Genomic DNA, 19,653 nt, shown 5'->3' with positions numbered 1-19,653 from the left:
TTTCAGACCATGGACCACTGTTGGTCATGATATCCCTGTGTACATTTGTTGTTTGTGAGTATACATCTGCTACTTTGTACAAATAAAGTTATTATTGAGGTAATAGGCAAGGCTTGTGTACCGCTTTTCCTTTCTTATTTGCTAGTGCCATATTGGGCTACCCCAGCCCTTAGGGGGCTGCACAGCACTGCTGGATTGGTTTGAATGCTAAGGTCTATGAAGATCCTTGCACATATGCTATATCCGGTCCTTTGAGCGCAGGAAGTGGTTTGTGGTTTGTGATAGATCCCTTAAAGAGTAAAATTATCACAACTGCAATATCTAACACGCCTTTCAAGTGAACAGAGAATCCAGTAAAAAAATGTGATTGACAAAGGCAAACATGTTTTCCTTTTTCTTGCTATAAATTATAATAAAATGAAAAAATATAATAGTAGCAATATACATGCCCTGATGCAAGTCACATATCTGTGTACATTCTTCAGCCCAAACAACTTTACTAGATTACCAAAGCTGATTGGAATTTAGATTTCTGGAATATCCTTTGATTTAGAAAACATTTTTTCTATCTATTCCCAAGTTCAAGGTTGCTACTCTCATGCAGGAAAGTAATTTTAAAAAAAGCAAAAAACAAATCTATAGATATTAGCAAGGGTAAGTTCATTAAGAAAAAGTAACTGATGTTATTCTTAACAGGACTAGAAAAATGCTTTGGGGTAATTATATTTACTATTACATATGCAATATTTGCACTTGTACATACCTGAATCTACTACTTCAGATACAGATTTTTCAGAAATGTGAGCCATATGTCCCAGAATAGAGAATATGGCGAATCCTGCAAACACACTAGTGCCACAGTTCACCACACAAACAATGATGGCATCCGAGTAGCAGTTGTTGTGGAATTTGTTGTATGAAGACAAAGCGATAAGTCCACCCCAGGCTGTGGAGAGAGAGAAGAAGATCTGGGTGGCAGCATCTTTCCATACCTGCAAATTGATAAAATAGTAAAGTGAATAAAATGCACTCATTGCCTACATTATTAGTTAAAACTGTAATCCAATCATGCGGTTGCAAATCTATACATGTAGCATACAGATTTAATCAAAATGGGCAGTTATTGTTCAACAAAAATTTAGCACCATTGACCATGGAATGGTGGTGTGATGGTGATTGCAACATCTCAAATACATTGAGGAACTGGAGAAAGTACAGAGCAGGGCAACCAAACTAAGAGGCATGGAGGAGCTCAGCTATGAGGAAAGATTAGAGGAACTGAATTGATTCTCTCTTGAGAAGAGGAGATTTGGGGGGATATGATCAACATGTATAAATACATCAGTGGTTCATATAGTGAACTCGGTTTAGAGCTATTCACTCTGAGGTCATCACAGAGGACAAGGGGGCACTCTTTACGTCTGGAGAAAAAGAAATGTAATCTCCAAACACGGAAAGCTGTGAAAATGTGGAATAGACTCCCTCAAGAGTTGGTTCTGGCCAGCTCAGTAGATTGCTTTAAAAAAGGCCTGGATTCTTTCTTGGATACACAGAATATAACTGGATACTAACATTTATAGGTAAAGTTGATCCAGGAAATATCTGATTGCCTCTCGGGGGATCATGAAGGAATTTTTTTACCCTGCAGGAGCTTTGCTGGGATTTTTTGCCTTCCCCTGGATCAACTGAGGGTATAGGATTTTAACATTTTTTTCTTTTTTAATGGTTGAACTGGATGGACATTTGTCTTTTTTCAGCCAGATTAACTATGTAACTATGTAACTATGTAAATGCTGCTATCAGCAGCTGATTGTTTTAACCCAATCATGTACAAAGAATGGTGTGGAAAACAAAAAATATCAAGCAAGTGGCAGTTCTGTCTTCCAAAAATTGAGAGAGAGGAATCTTAAAATAAAAAGAGTGGTAGGCACAGCATGTTGAACACTGGCTAAGATGGACTACAGCAGTGGAATATGACATAGGTTCCAATCCACTCAGCTAAAAACAGGAACACAAGACTACAGGGAGCACAGAATAACCAAAAGGGGACAACTATACTGTGAAGATGTTACCTGGGTTGGCAGATTTTAATTTGAAATGTAATGGTAGAGACAGAATTTGTTGCCCAAAGCTTGAATATATGGATCCATTCTTATTGGCATTAGCTGCTCAGGCTCCAGTCAGGGAAAGAGTAAGTCAACAAAAAAGCTGTTGAGACTTACTATTGATATTTATGAGTCACAACATGGACAATCTTGTAAAATAATCTATTAAGCAAGAGGAAGTATGCCTATTTGCTAAGATAAAGAGATATTTCTAAATTGCAGTAGTCCAATCAACAAATCACAAGCCACCTTTGATGGTCCTGATTACATTCATCAAATGGAAAGCGAAGAAGTATTGGTTGTTATTAGGGCTGGTGCTTCCGCTAGGCAAACTAGGCAGCCGCCTAGGGGGTAAAGCCGCCTAGGGGTGCCTGGGCTGTCACTCTCTCCGTGTGGCATATGGACCTCTTGTATGAATTCTTAATTTCTCTGCAGAGTCTCCCTCTCCTCATACTATCTTTACTCTACATAATTGTCCCACAGCATGTCCACACACGACCATTTAGTGTATATATATATATATATATATATATATATATATATATATATATATATGTATATATAAAACAGCATTCCATGTAGCAGACATGTCAACTCTCCCTAGGATGGGAAGTGATGGCATTAGCCCAGGACCCCAGGCGGTCAGCAGTCTCTGATTGGAGGATCGGTCTGTACATCTCCAGTACACACACTGGCACGCATGATCCTCCAACAGGGAGCAAGCGAGTGACTGAATGGGGCATGTCCAGTGCTGGCTCCACTTCTTCTACACAGTTGGAGCCAATCAATAGGCAGGGGTGTGCTCTGGTTGCAGGGTTAACCCTATGTGAGTAGGATGGTCACAAGAGGGAGTGTAGTTCTGGAAGGCTGCCTGTCCTGACTGAGAGCCACAGCCTGGACTCCGCACCCCGGCAGGAGCCATCAGAGGTGAGCCGAGCCTATAAGGATGGCAGGTCATGGAGGTGACAGGGGGAGGAGGGGAGCAGACCGTGGTTGGGGTGAGGGGAGCGGATGCTGATTGATCATGTGGGATGCCGCCATGTCATGAATGATGTTTCAGCTGAGGGGAGGGGTGGCAGGGGGGATGAAGAAAGGACAGAGGAAGATGTCTTGGGCCACTCCTTCCAGTGTTCCTCTAAGACTCAGTCTCTTATTGCAAGCCGCTTGGTGGCTGCTGATCACTGTGGAGTTTTTTTAGCTGTTTTCTTTTTTTTTTGTTTCCCTGTCTGATTGGTTAATACAGTGAATTTATATTTGGTCAATATATATGTTTCCTTTATTATTGGTGCTGGTGGCATCTTATGGCACTTATTTTTGCAAATTAAAAGAAATGTATCAGTTTCATGTTTTAGTGATTTAATATTTTCTACTGTTTTTAAATACTTTTATCTATTTTTTTTTTTTTTGGGGGGGGAGAGTGTGCAGGTAGCTGGTCTTGCCTAAGGTGCAAAATAATCTAGCACCAGCCCTGGTTGTTATAGGTTACTGTTCATCAATTATCTGCATACTACCTGTGTATGCTGATTATGAGTTTAAATTTTACACTTTTGCATAAAATCCTGTGAAGCTGAAGTACTGATAATACATGAAATTTTTTGCTCTTTGATGACAATCCTTATAAATTACTAAACATTTTAAGTATGGATACTTAAAATTAAGCAATCGATAGGAGACATACAGGCACAGTGGACCCACCTCTGCATCCATTATCTTTGTGATGTTTGATTGTGTTCCAATATAATAGTCAATTCCTTGAATTGCTCCTTCGAGAGTTGCCCCTCGAACCAACAATATGATAAGGACAACATAAGGGAACACTGCAGTAAAGTAAACCACCTGCAATTAAGGAGAGATAATTCTTTATTTGGCATCAAGATACTGTATATTTAAATCGTTAGGCATAGATTCCCTCTCATTTAAAAACAATACAGTATTAACTAGATAGATAGATAGAATTTCATTTTTAATGACACCGTTCACAAAACTTGTTATTGCATGAAGCTACAGTATGGGTATAGCATTGCTCCCATAATGTGAGGTAATGTGATGTGTAATGTAAGGTGCAGCTTGATATTTCATCTTCTAATAATATAAGCCACAATAAAATAGCATGCCCCTTCCCAATGATGAATCAGCTTGCCACAGGAGGGATACTGACTGGTATCCCTGCAATCAGGTGCCTTGTACATGCATTGAACTGCTATGTGAATACCAACCTTTTACTAACCTATATACCCATCAACATAAGACTGCTGTGTCATTATGAAGGGACAAAAAAACAGAATGGTCTTCTTTCCAAAAAATACTAGGCCATTTTAAAGACACACCAGGGGCGGACTGACCATTTGGAAACTCAGGCACTGCCCGATGGCCTGGGGTCAGTAGGGGGCCCCATGAGATGCCCCTGGTACCTTTTTCATAGGCTTTTTTGAGTTTGGGCAAGGACACAGGGGCCCCATGATCCCCTATTGTCCGGGGGCCCCATGAGTTGTCAGTCCGCCCCTGGGAAACACATGACTATTCCATACTTAATGGGCATGGAAAAGGTACAAGACCTTCTAAATGGAAACCTAAATTAAGGTAGAGAAGAGATATTTAAAACCCTAATCTTGTTACTCCGCTATGTCTGGGTAAAAAAAAAATCAATGTACCTTAAGCACAAGCTAATATTTTGATGGAAAGGACCTATACTAAAACTTTTTGCTCTTCTCTTTCTTCTTATACCATCTAAAGAGGGACGATCAGAGACATATAGAAAAGGCTACTTGACCAGTTTGTCAGTATGGCAGAGAGCTCTATGATCATCTGGACACTACTGTAAAATAACCAGTAAACTTGGTTCAAAGTTAAACTTGCATTACATACATAATTGGGTCCATTGTGTGTTTTTAAAATAAGAAAAAGTGTATTGCCACTTTTTCAGCCAAACTGGGATAACACCTACATTTTATGTTGTCATAGGGGGATTGGTTAGCTCAGTGGTAGATGCATTTTTAAGTGAGCCCATGCCAGTCAGAACTTAGGTTTTGGGGCTTGCCAGCCCACAGGCACAAAGATATTTTTTGTGTATGTACCTTCCCAGATGATTTAATTCCTTTAAAGAGTGCAGCTCCAACAATAATCCAAGCTAAAAGTAAACAAAGCGCCAAGTACCAAACCACTTCACCAGTTTCATCCAGCCCACTAGAGCGGCGAAGTGCCACCTTCCTGAAATACAAGGAAAAATAAAACTTTAAAGACATGTATGTACAGGTGCTTACATATGTGCGTTTGTTTGTGTGGTCTTTCAGATTCCTATGTAGAATCCAGCAGGGACATTTTACCACATTGTTTAAATAAAGTAAGGATAGGTATAGATGGGCATTGAGAGAGCAATGGAGCCCAATCGGTTTGTGTCTGAACTGAATACAGTCTGTGCAAAATTCAATATGTCCTTTCCACTGCAGTCTTTAGGGATTGTTAGACCATATGAGCAACACTTCTGAAATGTAAAGCAGCACATGATTGTTTTGTCAAATACAGTGGTAGCATATAAACACATGCCAAAGGATTCTCAAAACACAATGGGTTAGCTAATATAAGATCACAACATGCCTGACATGGACTAAGCCATCTGATACAGGATGAGTCACAACTGATTTACTTGTCTCTGTAAAGAACATACTTTTTTCTTTTTGAAATGGTGTAGTTATACAATGCTTTACATGAAAAGGAGGCTAGGGCTCAGCTGCTGAGGGAATAGAAGACTACATGTTATTTCATATTTACCTGACCAGAAATATACAGTATATATATATATATATATATATATATATATATTTATTTTAGCTCTTACATCAATAAAAATAAAACTATATAAAATACATAACAATATGGAAATGTGCCAAAATTATATAAACAAATACTTATACAGTCCACCCCATAGAGCAACTCTATATCAATATTCCAAAAAATTTTTTAAAAAGTCCAAAAAAAGTCCAAGCAAATTAATATAAATCCAAAAAATTCCAAAAAAAATAAAATAAAACTGAGAAATTCTTCCAATCCTTCCTTTCTCACGATAAACCTCAAACAAAAAGAAAAATATCACATAGTGTATTATCTTTATAATATAATGAAATATTTGTGACAACACTCTGGTGATTATCCAAATAAAAATATAATTTATTTTTTAGGTAATTAGTGTAAAAAGTGAACCAAGTGAATCAACATAATTAATTAAAAAAATATAATAAATTAGTGCAAAACACTGTGTACTGTGAAAGTTTTGTTGTATATTGGTTTTTCTAATTTGTCACTTATTATATTTGAGGAAGTGGTAGTTATAGATATATATAAAATACATACAGAATATTTCCTCCTTCATAATATTATTTGGAAAGTGGAACTGTTTAAGATCCAACTACAGCTCTGAAATTAACAGAACAATTTAGACAAAATAAGAGATCTATAAATTTATAGATTTTTGTAGATCTGAATAACTATCTATTATTATTATATAGTGTTTATATAGTGCCAATAGGTTTGCTCAGCACTGTACAATAAAGTGGGGGGACAGTACATAAGACAATACAGTAACAATACAATACATGAGGGGTTCGAGGGCCCTGCTCTTTCGTGCTTACAATCTAGGAGGGAGGGGGTAGAGGTACAGGAGGAAGTGGCTGTGGGGGATGGAGTGGTAGGAGGAGTGGAGGAGAACGGCTGTTAGGTGAGGGTGGGGTATGCTTCCCTGAAGAGGTGGTTTTTCAGGGAGTGCCTGAAGGTGAGGAGGGTAGGTGACAGTCTGATGGATTGGGGTAGGGAGTTCCAGAGGATGGGAGAAGTCCTGGAGAAGTCCTGGAGTCGGGTGTGGGAGGTGGAGACCAGGGAGCTAGAAAGTAGGAGGTCTTGTGAGGAGCGAAGGGTGTGGGTAGGGTGGTATTTGGGTATCAGGTCAGTGAGATAGTTTGGGGCAGCGTTATGAATGGCTTTGTATGTCAGTTAGTAATTTGAATTTAATGCGTTGGGCAATCGGGAGCCAGTGAAGGGATAGGCAGAGGGGGGTGGCAGAAGTGGAGCGGTTGATGAGGTGAATGAGTCTAGCCACTGAGTTCAGGATAGACTGAAGTGGGGATAGCCTGCGTTGGGGTAGGCCGGTGAGAAGGGAGTTGCAGTAGTCTAGGCGTGAGATAATGAGGGAGTGTACGAGTTGTGTGGTGGTGTCTGGGGTTAGGAAAGTACGTATCTTGGAGATGTTGCGGAGGTGGAGCCTGCATGAATTTGCTAGTGATTGGACATGAGGTTGGAAGGAAAGGTTTGAGTCCAGGGTGACACCTAGGACTTTGGCTTGCGGGGTGGGATTGATGGTGGCGTTGTTGGTTGTGATGGAGAGGATGGGGGGGGGCGCCGGCTGGGGGGAAACTAGGAGCTCGGTTTTGGAAAGGTTTAACTTGAGGAAATGGAGCGACATCCAGTCTGATATGTTGTTTAGGAGGTGGGTGATGCGGGCGGAGACTGAGGGGGTGAGGTGAGGGGTGGAGAGGTAAATTTGTGTGTCATTGGCGTAGAGGTGATAGTTGAAGCCGTGGGAGTGTATAAGTTTGCCAATGGAGGAAGTGTAGATGGAGAAGAGAAGGGGTCCGAGGACAGAGCCTTGGGGGACCCCAACAGAGAGGGGGAGCGAGGGGGAGGTGGCAGCATTATAGGTAATACTGAAGGAGTGTTGGGATAGGTAAGAGGAGAACCAGGAGAGAGCAGAGTCCCTGATGCCAAGGGAGTGTAGTTTATTAAGGAGGAGGGGGTGGTCGACTGTGTCGAAGGCCACGGAGAGGTCAAGGAGTAGGAGGACTGAGTAGTGGCTGTTAGCTTTGGCGGTTAGCAGGTCGTTAGTGATTTTGAGGAGGGCGGTTTTGGTGGAGTGTAGGGGACGGAAGCCGGACTGTAGTGGATCAAGGAGGTTGTTGTCAGTAAGGTGGGCGCTTAGGCGATTGTAGACTAAGCACTCAAGGAGCTTGGAAGTGAGTGGCAGCAGGGAGCAATGCTTCATCTAACCACTAGTCTACAATTGCAGAGTCTGGTTTTGATGGTACCCAGTCCTCAGGTCTTGGCTATCCTATTGATGTCAGAGGGCTTAAGGCTGAAAATCCCTGATTAGCACTCCCTCTCTAAATAGTTAAAGAATAATTCCAGGCAGGGTATATTTTTACATTGCTTGATTGGTCCAGCTTGTACTAATGTAACTATGTGTAAACCATACCTGGTCAAAGCTCCTGGAAGATGGAAATCACTGAAGTAGATACCACTACTCCAGTGATCTCCACTTGCTTCTAGGTCCTGTGCTGAGTGTCTGGCCTGATGCATTGTGAGCACAGGGGATCTGCTGCTTGGTGCAGATGCCATTTACACAATGTGTTGCATTTTCCGAATCAATGCAGAGCATTCTCTGAATGAATGAAGTGGAGAGATGGGGTGATGATGTCACACGGTCCACCTCTTCCAATCAGAGACTGCTTTGCATACCTTCAGTAAATACAAAACATTCTGTGAATGGTGCTAGTGTTGAGCGGCCCACCTCCTGTATTCACAATGCATCAGGACAGCCACTCAGCATGGGACCCAGAAGCAAGTGGATATAATTAAATTAGCACTGCTTACTTCAGTGATTTCCAGCTTTGGCCAGGTATGGTGTATTTGTAATTACAATGGTCGAAGCTGGAGCTAAGTAACATGTAAAAATATACCATGCCTGGAATTCATTTTTAAGTGGAAGATGTCTAACTCTGCTCTGAAGAACTTTAACCAACAATAGATAATGATAATGGGCATAAGAAGCATACACTTACTCCCAGTACTGTTTACTAGGCAGATCCACGTCTTCCAGGACTGTACTGTTGGCCAAGCAGGTCATATTATTTTCTTTCACCCATGTTAGGTTTATGGTCATTATATTATCATCCATTGAAACATTGCATGATCCTAGATTAAGACAACATTTTTACCATCTGTGTATATTACATGTCGATTTATACTATGCAGAATTCATTTCAAAGGCAAGCAAGTATATTATAAAATAATATTTTAAAATTTAGTCACAATAAGGCTGCTTTCACACTGGTCCACCGCAAAAACACGACAAAAACGCATGTGCATTTTTTGCCACAGTTTTACCACTCTTTTGCCTCACTTTCGGAGTGTTTTAAAGAATTTGTGACTTAAAAACTGCACCAAAAACGCTTCTCGGAGTCGTTTTTTTAAGAGTTTTCCATTGATTTCAATGGGAAGAGGTATTTTTGAAGCATTTTTTCTAACTGAACAAACATGCTCCAAAGATGCTGCAAGCAGGAGTTTTTGCACCACAATGGAACCACAACGCCCCAGTGTGAGAACATACATAGACATACATACATAGGGAAGCATTTTTCTTGAGCTTTTCAGGCGCTTTTTTTAACGCAAAAGCACTTCAAAAACTTCTCTTTGTGAAAGTAGCTTAAAATTTTGTATTTTTAAAAATAATAAGATTCTGTTAAAGCCCAAATATAAAGTAATTAAAGCTGTGGGCAACTTCCAATCTAGAAAATATTTAGAAAAATATAAATAAAACAATGGATGAAGCATCCTTTTTAATAGTGAAACCTCACACCTCCTTCTACCAATCTGAAATGCCCGGGGAATGTACTGAGGCAAATTAGCTTGTCACTCATGTTTGAAAGCAGTGGGCACTTTCAATACACAGGGTTTACTGGAAAAGCCTTATATGATGTAAAAGCCATAGGGCAGTCCATTAATGTCACTTCCATTGCACTACTCCTCCTTGGTGTCCCTCACCTATTGTATTAAAGGATAAGTTCACCTTTGGAACATGTTACATGTTACACCCATCCCATTTTTAGGGTGGAACATGCAACATGTTCCCATAGCTGCAGCCGCTCCCTCCCTCTGACAGATTGTACGGGGAGAGGTTTCCCCATACTATCTGTCAGATTTGAAAACCACGTGGCCGTGCGGGGCTCCACCCAGAGTTCTGTGAATGAGTGCCTACAAGTCCCAAGAGCAGCTGTCGGCTTGTAGTGTTCAATGAATTTCCACAGCGCTATGGAACACCATAGTAGTTCATTGAAGCTTCCTGTCAGTATATCTGCTTGACCATACATCCCATGCGGCAAGCAGATATTCTGACAGGTCTGTAGGAGACATGGAGAGCATCAGTGATCTGCTGGTCACTGGTGCAATGCTTTCCAGGCTCCTTTGGACAAAAATAATAAATGCACTTTTTTTACTTGCAAAAAAAAAGTGCATTTATTATTTTTTCCAAAAGGTGAACTTATCCTCTAAGGATACATTAATTAATACACATGAAATGTCCAGAAGAATTTAAGGAATGTTGCAGATTTGTGGTGATGAAAAGCCATACCTTTTTTTTGGTATGTCTAATTGACACTGATCCCTTTTCTCCAAGTTGTTGTCAAGTAAAAATATCTGCTGGACATGACCTGTTATGGTGGAAAATGTATTCACTGTCATTCCTACTCAGGAAGTTAAAAAAAATGTTACATTGATGTGCCAATTTGTCAACTTTTAGCTGGCATTAAATCTTAATAAAATGTAAAACTGAAAGGTGATATAAATTAGATGAATTCGGTTAATTGTCCTTTTTGAAGCCAGTGTTAAAAAGAAGAAAGAAATAGTTGCTTAAAGGCTGATTTTCATCTTAAGGGGTAAGTTCACCTTTTTTTTTGCAGGTAAAAAATGTGCATTTATTATATTTGTACACTGGAGCTTGTAAAGCATTGCACCTGTGATCAGCAGATCACAGAGCAACTGGTGCTGGCAGTTACTGAATTGGAGGAAGGATCAATAAACTATGAAAGCACTCACCAGCGCTCTTGCAGTTCATTGAGAACTACAAGCTGTCGGCTGCAATGGCCAATGGAACTTGTAGTTCATTCATACACAGAACTCTGTGAGTGAATGAAGGACGCGGCTGTGTGGGTGGAGCCCCGCATTGCCGCAATGTTTTTAAATTGGGACAGCAGGTTCAGGGAGAAGATCCCCCTCCCACTGTCACAGGGAGGTGGGAATTGGGGGGAGAGAAGGAAGAAGCTGGAACATGTTACATGTTCCACCCTAAATATGTACGGTATACGGTAACATGTTCCAAAGGTGAACTTATTATTTAACAACCCTGTGATCCTGGCTATCTGTAGACTTATTAGATAAGCACACTGTAGAAAAAAGAAACAGCTGGTTGAGGAATTCTCAGAAACTGGAACTTCAACGAGTGTCAGATTCCTGGTTCCCTTGTCCTTTCTGTGGTACGATCCACTGGCTCTTATGTTACTACTGGGTCTTGTAGGGATATAGAGGTTGGTAGGAGGAACCACAGAATGCAACAGGGGGCCAGGGAATCGATACACCCGAGCTTCTTAAGATTCTTCAATTGTCAATTTCTCTTCACTGCAGCAGATTGGTGGCACAGGCTGTGGATATCTAAGTTCTTCTTTGCAATTGCGGTTTTATTTGAAGTTTTCACTTTTAGGTTTATCTGCATTACTTTTCTTAACATTCACGTTGACTTGTAAAAGAAACAAAAGAGTTTCAACTCAGATGAATAGGATGCAGTCCATTTGCTCTATGGCAAAGCAAAGCAAATTTAAGGGCTCGTTCACACTTGGCTGTTTTACCAACGCTTTGCCAAACGCCCCTATAGCGTTTGGCAAGCGTTGGTCCGGCGGTTGCTGAGCGTTTTTTAACGCTCGGCAAACGCTCGGCAAACGCTGCATGAGCGGTTTAGCGGCGGTTGCTAGGCATTTGCCAAGCGTTAATAACGCCCCACAAACGCCTATAATGCAGTTTGAGTGGTGTTACCGCTCCGCAAACGCCCCGCAACCGCGTCGCAACCGCACCGCAAACGCCGGCCGGGCGTTTGCGGAGCGGCACCATAGACGAGAATAGGAGGCTTCAAAGCCTCCTGACTCGACCAGAGGCGTCCGTTTTGCCGCGACGCAACGCGACGCAAAAGCTCCCGTTAGAACAGCACCATGTGCTGTAATGTGCAGAATTGGCAGAGGTGTTTGGGAAGCGGTAAAAACGCTTCCCAAACGCCTCTCTGCCGCCTGCACACAAGGCTAGTGTGAACGTAGCCTAACAGTGATCACACATAATTACTTCTCAGTTAGATCCAGATAAAAAAAACAAATACTTTCCAAACAACTTAATGCAAGCTGAACTCAAAAGCAAACATCCACCTGCCTTAGACCCTACAATGTTTTATATAAAGTCCAACTTGTAAATACAATATTTTCTATTATTATTAGTATTATTATACAGGATTTATATAGCGCCAACAGTTTGCACAGCGCTTTACAATGTGAGGGCAAACAGTACAGTTACAATTCAATAAAAAAGAATCAGAGGACCCTGTTCATTAGAGCTCACAATATAAAAGAGGAGGGTCAAGTGATACAAAAGGTAATAACTGTGGGGGATGAGCCGATAAAGAAAATATATGTACAGTTCTTAGGTGGAGGCAGGATAGGCTTCTCTTAAGAGAAAAGTTTTCAGGGATCACCTAAAAGTGGGCAGAGTAGGAGAGTCAGACAGATTGGGGTAGGGAATTCCATAGGATGGGAAAGGCTCGGGGGAAGTCCTACAGGCGAGCATGGGAGGAGGTGACAAGGGAATTAGAGAGTAGCAGGTCTTAGGAGGAACGAAGAATGCGATTTGGTTGGTATTTTGAGACTAAGTTAGTGATGTATCTGGGCACCAAGTTGAGGATGGCTTTGTAAGTTGTTGTTAGTATTTTGAATTTAATTTGTTGGGTGAGTGGCAGCCAATGGAGGGACTGGAAGAGAGGGGTAGCAGACACTGAATGGTTGGTAAGGTGGAGGAGTCTGACAGCAGCATTCATGATGGACTGGAGGGGGGATAGCCTATGTAAAGGTAAGCCAATGAGGAGGGCGTTGCAGTAGTCGAGGACAGAGATAACTTGGGAGTGAATTAGGAGCTTTGTGGTGTCATTGGTAACGAAGGGGCATACTTTGGAGATGTTGCGGAGGTTGAGATGGCAAGCTTTGGAAAGTGATTGGATGTGGGGCTGAAAGGAGAGTTCAGAGTCCAGGATTACACCTAGCACCCTGGCATGCGGGGATGGGTTGATGGTTGTGCCATTGATCTTGACAGGGAAGTCAGGGGAAGGAGCATGTGGGGGAGGAAAAATTAGGAGCTCTGATTTACATAGATTGAGTTTGAGGAAGTGGTGTGACATCCAGGCTGATATGTCAGTCAGTAAGTTAGTGATGCGTGCAGAGACTGTTGTGAACTGAGGGGCAGAAAGATAGATTTGGGTGTCATCAGCATAGAAATTATATTGAAAGCCATGGAAGGCTATCAACTGACCCAGGGAAGAGGTGTAGATTGAGAATAGAAGAGGTCCAAGAACAGAACCTTGGGGGACCCCAAAGGAAAAAGGAAGAGGAGAGAAGGAAGTAAAATTGTAAGTGACACTGATGGTGTGGTGGGACTATGATTTAATAGATGTTTGGATAATAAAAAATAAGTAAGGCAACAGTTTAAACTGCACAGCCTGCACCCTAAAACAACCACAATTTCAGGTTTGTAAATGCAATATTTTCTATTTATAAGCAGTAGTTCAAATCCATACCTCGTGTGGTCTTACTGCACTTTGCATCTGCCCAGCTGAAACAATCAGACCAAGGCAACACACGTTGAAAGGAGGCAAACAAATAATACAAGCTATAGGCAATGATAACATTGTAGTAAATGCAAACTAATGTTGTGATGAGGACCATAGTGACACCAACACCTAGAACAAAGGAAAAAAAAATTAGAAAGCAGCCCGATATTGCACAATTTACATAACTGTAACACTCTAAATCAAAAATCAATAATAATTTCCTAAATTAATAGAATTGTTTAAAGAACACCAGGGGAACAGCAAAATAAATGAATGACATGTTTACTATTATTCTGCCAAAGAATTGTAATTCTGGCCAATCATTCTTCTGCCAGTCAATAAGATCACTCTACAACTTCATAGCTTAGCATTACTGCTTTCTAGGTCAGCTCTCCACACATTATACAGAGGCAATGATGCAAATTTAATGTCCTATAATGAGGCCAGAGATGGAGAGATGACCTAGGGATGTTACCTGTCTGGCTGTACATCAAAAAATGTGTGCAGATCACAAGACTGTTTATAGAGAATCACAAACCTTTTGCCAGGTAAAACAGTTAAATCTTCAAACTGGGTATTTTGCTGTCACCATAGAGTTTCACTGTAAGGTGTCAAAGAGGTAAATGCAAGAATATAATTTTTGGTTCTTTTAGTGTTCCTAAAGCATATGGCTGCTTTTGCCTAAAAGCTAATGCAACCACATTTTGAACCAAAAATGCATTTACCTATATTGTTAATACCCTGCCTACTAATGTATGATGCCTAGACACTGTACCTATAGCCTCCAAGTGACTGAAAAATAAATCTAGGGCCTATGCATATATTAGAAAGACAGATGTCCATGGCTCCAGCTTTCTTATTTTTGCTTTAGGTTTAGTAAACATTGAGTATACATTGTATAAAGCATTGTATACATAACATTCTTTTAGCAGAAAATAGTGGATGAATGGGTTCGCACATCTGTTTGTATATTTTGCATGCAGTGTATGTCATAGCAAAAAATAAATCATGATAATAATAATAATAATTATTAAAAAAAAAAAAAAAAAAAAATATATATATATATATATATATATATATATATATATATATAATGCAGTACATCTTTGCAATACATGCGCATCTCCCCATTTGTTTGCCTTAAAAGACCTTGCAGGTACAGAAAAATACCTGTTGAGGATCCAAAAATGTAATTAGCTCCAAATTTCTCATTGTGAGCTAACGACACGCACAGTATTACTCTGGACTTAATTGTATCAGCAGTGCCCAGTTCCCTTTTGCTAAACCACTATTCCTATCATCATAGCCACAACACAAAGGACTCCTCAAGATAATCCACAAGGTTTGCACAGGACAGAGGACAGTTCTGGATTCTTGACCCGTTATAACAGGTATTTTTTTTACTTATCAGTCAGATATAATAAAACACCTTTGATGGTATATTTATTAGACCAGTGTTTCTCAAACTTTTTTCAGTCAAGGCATACTTTAAAATTATGGACAGTCTGGAGGCACTCCATTCTAAAATGGGGTGCCTCCAGACTGTCCATAATTTTAAAAGGGCACCGCATTCTAAAATGAGAAAAACTATGTGACCCCAGCACTGATGGAGAAGGGCAGGGGAGGGTCAAACTAGGATGCTGTGCAGGCAACTGACATCCTCCTTATCAAATGATGATGTCATTAGTTGTCAGGACGCCAACACTATAAGGTCGTAATGGTGCACAATGAAAACCTGTGGCTTTGTGTAAATAAAAGGTAGGCTTGTTCCATCGCTGGCTTGTATACAAATTTTGGGCAATTTTTAGACATTTTGCGAAGGCATCCCTGAAGAAAACTCAAGGCACCCTAGTTGAGAAAGGCTGTATTAGACCAAAAGGTGACCCAATAAAACCCACCCCTTCTATGGAGCTCTTCTGTGCAGGCAAGCCAGGACATAGAGGACTTGTGGCATGGGATGTAAATAATCCTTGGTAACCACAGCCATTGGATCGAGGTAAATATACATCTCTGGTCGATTAGGTCACCTTAAGGGGGCAAACAGATAATTGCCCTTTCCCTGAAAGTGCACCTATCCTGTAAAGTAAATGTTTACAGAGGGAAATGTGGGGTCTGCCATTAGCGACCTCCCACTACAAATACTGATCAAATGGTTCAATACTTTCTGAATTACAGATCCTGAACAAGAATCAGGAAATTCAGAATCCAAATGTGATAGTCAATAGTAGTATTTGTGTGCTTGTTTCAGGTCAGCTCCTTATACTATTAAAGCTAGAAGTTCAGCATAACAGCCAGGCCACTAGCATTTAAAGATAGAAAAGTCAGTAATGGCTGCCTTCAATAAACAAATAAAATTTTGTCAATCGTAGTTCATTCATATTTTAGATTATAACTGTATTGATCATCATAGGTAATTATTATCTTTTATTAGGGATTGGGTCAGTTTATTTAGAATTTAATTGATCCATAAGTTAGATTTAATGATAATTTTATCTGATAATTTGCTATATGTGAATATACTGTATTATATACTGTATATACACTATACTGCCAAAAGTATTGGAACACCCCTCCAAATCATTGGGTTCAGGTGCTCCCATCACCTCCATGGCCACAGGTCCTAGGCACGCAGACTGCTTCTAGAAACATTTGTGAAAGAATGGGTCGCTCTCAGGAGTTCAGTGAATTCAAGCGTAGTACCATGACAGGTTGCCACGTGTGCAATAAGTCCATCTGTGAAATTTCCTTGCTACTAAATACTGCACGGTCAACTGTTAGTGGTATTATAAGTGTAAGCAACTGGGGACAACAGCAATTGAGCCACAAAGTGGTAGACCATGTAAAATGACAGAGCGAGCTCAGTGCATGCTGAAACGCACAGTGCGCAGAAGTCGCAAACTGTCTTCAGAGTCAATAGCTAAAACCTTTAAACTTTGTGTGGCCTTCAGATTATTAGCATAACAACGCATAGCATAGAGAACTTCATGGAATGGGTTTCCATGGCCGAGTAGCTGAATCCAAGCCTTATATCACCAAGTGCAATGCAAAGCATCAGATGCAGTGGTGTAAAGAACACTGCTACTGGACTCTAGAGCAATAGATACGTGTTCTCTGGAGTGATGAATCACACTTCTCTGGCAATCTGGTGGACGTGCATGGGTTCAGCGATTGCCAGAAGAATGGTACTTCCCTGACTGCATTGTGCCAAGTGTAAAGTTTGGTGGAGGGGGAATTATGGTGTGGGGTTATTTTTCAGGCGTTGAGCTTGGCCCCTTAGTTCCAGCGAAGGGAACTCTTAAGGAATTAGCATACCAAGACATTTTGGACAATTTCATGCTCCCAACTTTGTGGGAACAGTTCGGGGATGGCCCCTTGCTGTTCCAACATGACTGCACACGAGTGCACAAAGCAAGGTCCATAAAGACATGGATAAGAGAGTTTGGGGTGGAGGAACTTGACTGGCCTGCACAGAGTCCTGACCTCAACCCAATAGAACACCTTTTTGATTAATTAGAGCGGAGACTGCGAGCCAGGCTTTCTCAGCCTGACCTTGCGCTGCTGGAAGAATGGTCAAACACTCCCATAGACACACTCCTAAACTTTGTGAACAGCCTTCCCAGAAGAATTGAAGCTGTTATAGCTGCAAAGGGTGGGCCAACTCAATACTGAACCCTACAGACTAAGACTGGGATGCCATTAAAATTAATGTGCGTGTAAAGGCAGGTGTCCCAATACTTTTGGCAATATAGTGTATATTGTAGATGGATCCAATAGTACTAACTGTTATATGTAAAATAACCTAAACATCATTTTCTTCACATTTATTTGTCCATCAGCTTTAACTAAAGAACGTGAGCAGGGTATTGATAAACAATGTATCAAGTGTAAGTATAACAAGTAAATATGTCCTTTAAAAATAATTGGAAACACTGACACTGCTTAATTTGGTCTGCAGATCTAGGCTTAAAAGGGTTAAAAAAAATAGCATTTTCTGGGCTATGGAAAGGTGTGGTAGACTGGATTACTGTGTTGGCAATTCCTGTATTAAACCTAAGAAGCTAAGGGCAGGGACATGATCTCCTTGCCAACTTCCTCATGCCTTAATTAAAAACAAGACCCAAGGAAGGAGCACACAGCTTACACAGCAAACACAAAATGTCAATAACTTCTATTGTCTTTAGAGTGCCAGAAACAGTATCAGGGAAAATTGCAACAGCATTGTAAAATTTTGGATTTTCCCTCCCTTACAGTCCTGGTGACAAAGTTCACTAGGGCAAAAGAAGATAATTCTCCCAAGAAGATACACAAACAGCAACAGAAAACTGACAAGGTGTCTACTTTTTCTTACAATATACAACTTTATTGCTTTGACAATATTGATAATATTGAAATATTGATAAGTAATATTGATAGGAAAACTGCAGTAACCATAGCAATTGGCTAATTTATATACTAATCAAATCAGATGAGTGATGGGCTGAAACACATACTGACTACTAAGCTTTGTAGGCTGCTTTTTACCTTTATAAATAGCTCACAAATAACACATAATAAATACTGGCATCAAGACTAATTTTATTAAAACGGATTCCCTTCTACGGTAAATGCAATGATTTACAGAAAATAATTCAATTATCATTTATTAAAAAAAAAAACTCAATACAAATGTTTGTGTACCTTGTAGAAGCGGTACAACACTCCACACTGATATAGGTCCCCGACTGGAAAATTGTCCCATCGAACACTCCAAGAAGAAAAGAGGAAGTCCAGCAAGTGCAAGCATAATTGTGTAAGGTATCAGGAAGGCTCCTGCAGATTTTAAATAAATAATTCTTTATTAGTTATCAAAAAATTTAACTTGCATCTAGCTCAAAATTTAATTGATTAGTTTGTGTTTGGTCAGCATATGACCCTGCTTCTCTTTTGCTCTGCTCAGTGTGAAAGTGATGGGAAAGCAGACGTGGCATGCTGACCAATGCCAACACCATTGTGAGATGGGGTAGAGAAGTGCATATTGCCAAGGAAATAATGGTGGTGTGTTTTCAAGGGTAAAATGTCCTGCATTGCTAGAGCATTGATTTCTTTCTAAAGCTTAAACAAAGTCAGTCAGGTCTGTTAAGAAAATAATAGAAGATACAGTAAAATAATATTGCCAAACAAAATATGTTTTGCCAGGGAATGCCATTTTAGGAATGTCTTGTATGAATACCAGACAGTATGATATTGCCAGTAGACAGGGAAGTGTCACACTGCCAAAGGGATGCTATGCTGTATAATATTTCAGAAGCAATCCCATTCTTTTATAGAGGTGCTGTGCTGCCAATGTCCAGAGCCTGGTCATGTTGCCAAAAAGGAAGCAATTTTCCAGCTCCTTGGATCACCCATCTACCCTTCTGTATGCTATTGTAGACCAATCCTTTTCTGACACTTTTTATTTACATGTAAAAATCTGTATTTTTTGCTAGAAAATTACATAGAAAACCAAAACATTACATATTTTTAAAGCAGAGGCCCTAGAGAATAAACTGGTGGGTGTTGCAATTTTTTATGTCACACAGTATGTGTGCAGAGGTTTTTTAAATGCATTTGTTCTTTTTTAAAAAATACACTTTAATGAATTTTAATGCACAAAAACACAATATCACACTCAACCGTTTAGCAAAATATATAAAATGATGTTCTTCTCCCTTCCTCTCCCTTTTTTTGTAATGAATGCTAATATATTTTTTTCTTATACATAGAATGGGCCTAATCCAACAATCTGGCAGGCCCATATCTCTTCTTTTTTGCGACTCTTGATTGAAAGGTCTTCTGAGATCTATGTGATCATGGCTCCTTGGCTGCCTCATGGAAAATTAGATGCCATTGCTTGGT

General features: G+C 40.3%; 1 protein-coding gene across 1 annotated transcript in view; it reads right to left on the bottom strand.

Annotated features, from left to right (window-relative positions):
• The window catches only part of LOC149440936 (sodium- and chloride-dependent neutral and basic amino acid transporter B(0+)-like), a 64,963-nt gene that overhangs the window by 23,532 nt on the left and 21,778 nt on the right, over nt 1–19,653 (bottom strand). The window contains exons 3-8 of the mRNA XM_089657988.1: nt 18,457–18,588; nt 13,747–13,908; nt 8,930–9,062; nt 5,180–5,312; nt 3,801–3,941; nt 764–992 (exon numbers count right to left, since the gene is read on the bottom strand). Coding sequence (XP_089514114.1) covers nt 764–992; nt 3,801–3,941; nt 5,180–5,312; nt 8,930–9,062; nt 13,747–13,908; nt 18,457–18,588 — 930 coding nt within the window. The remainder of the gene's footprint in view (nt 1–763; nt 993–3,800; nt 3,942–5,179; nt 5,313–8,929; nt 9,063–13,746; nt 13,909–18,456; nt 18,589–19,653) is intronic.

The sequence above is a fragment of the Staurois parvus genome, unplaced genomic scaffold (genome assembly GCF_062004578.1).
Source record: "Staurois parvus isolate SC_StPar_1 unplaced genomic scaffold, SC_StPar_1.0 ptg001045l, whole genome shotgun sequence".
NCBI lineage: Eukaryota > Metazoa > Chordata > Amphibia > Anura > Ranidae > Staurois > Staurois parvus.
This window is presented reverse-complemented; position numbering and strand designations above follow the sequence as displayed.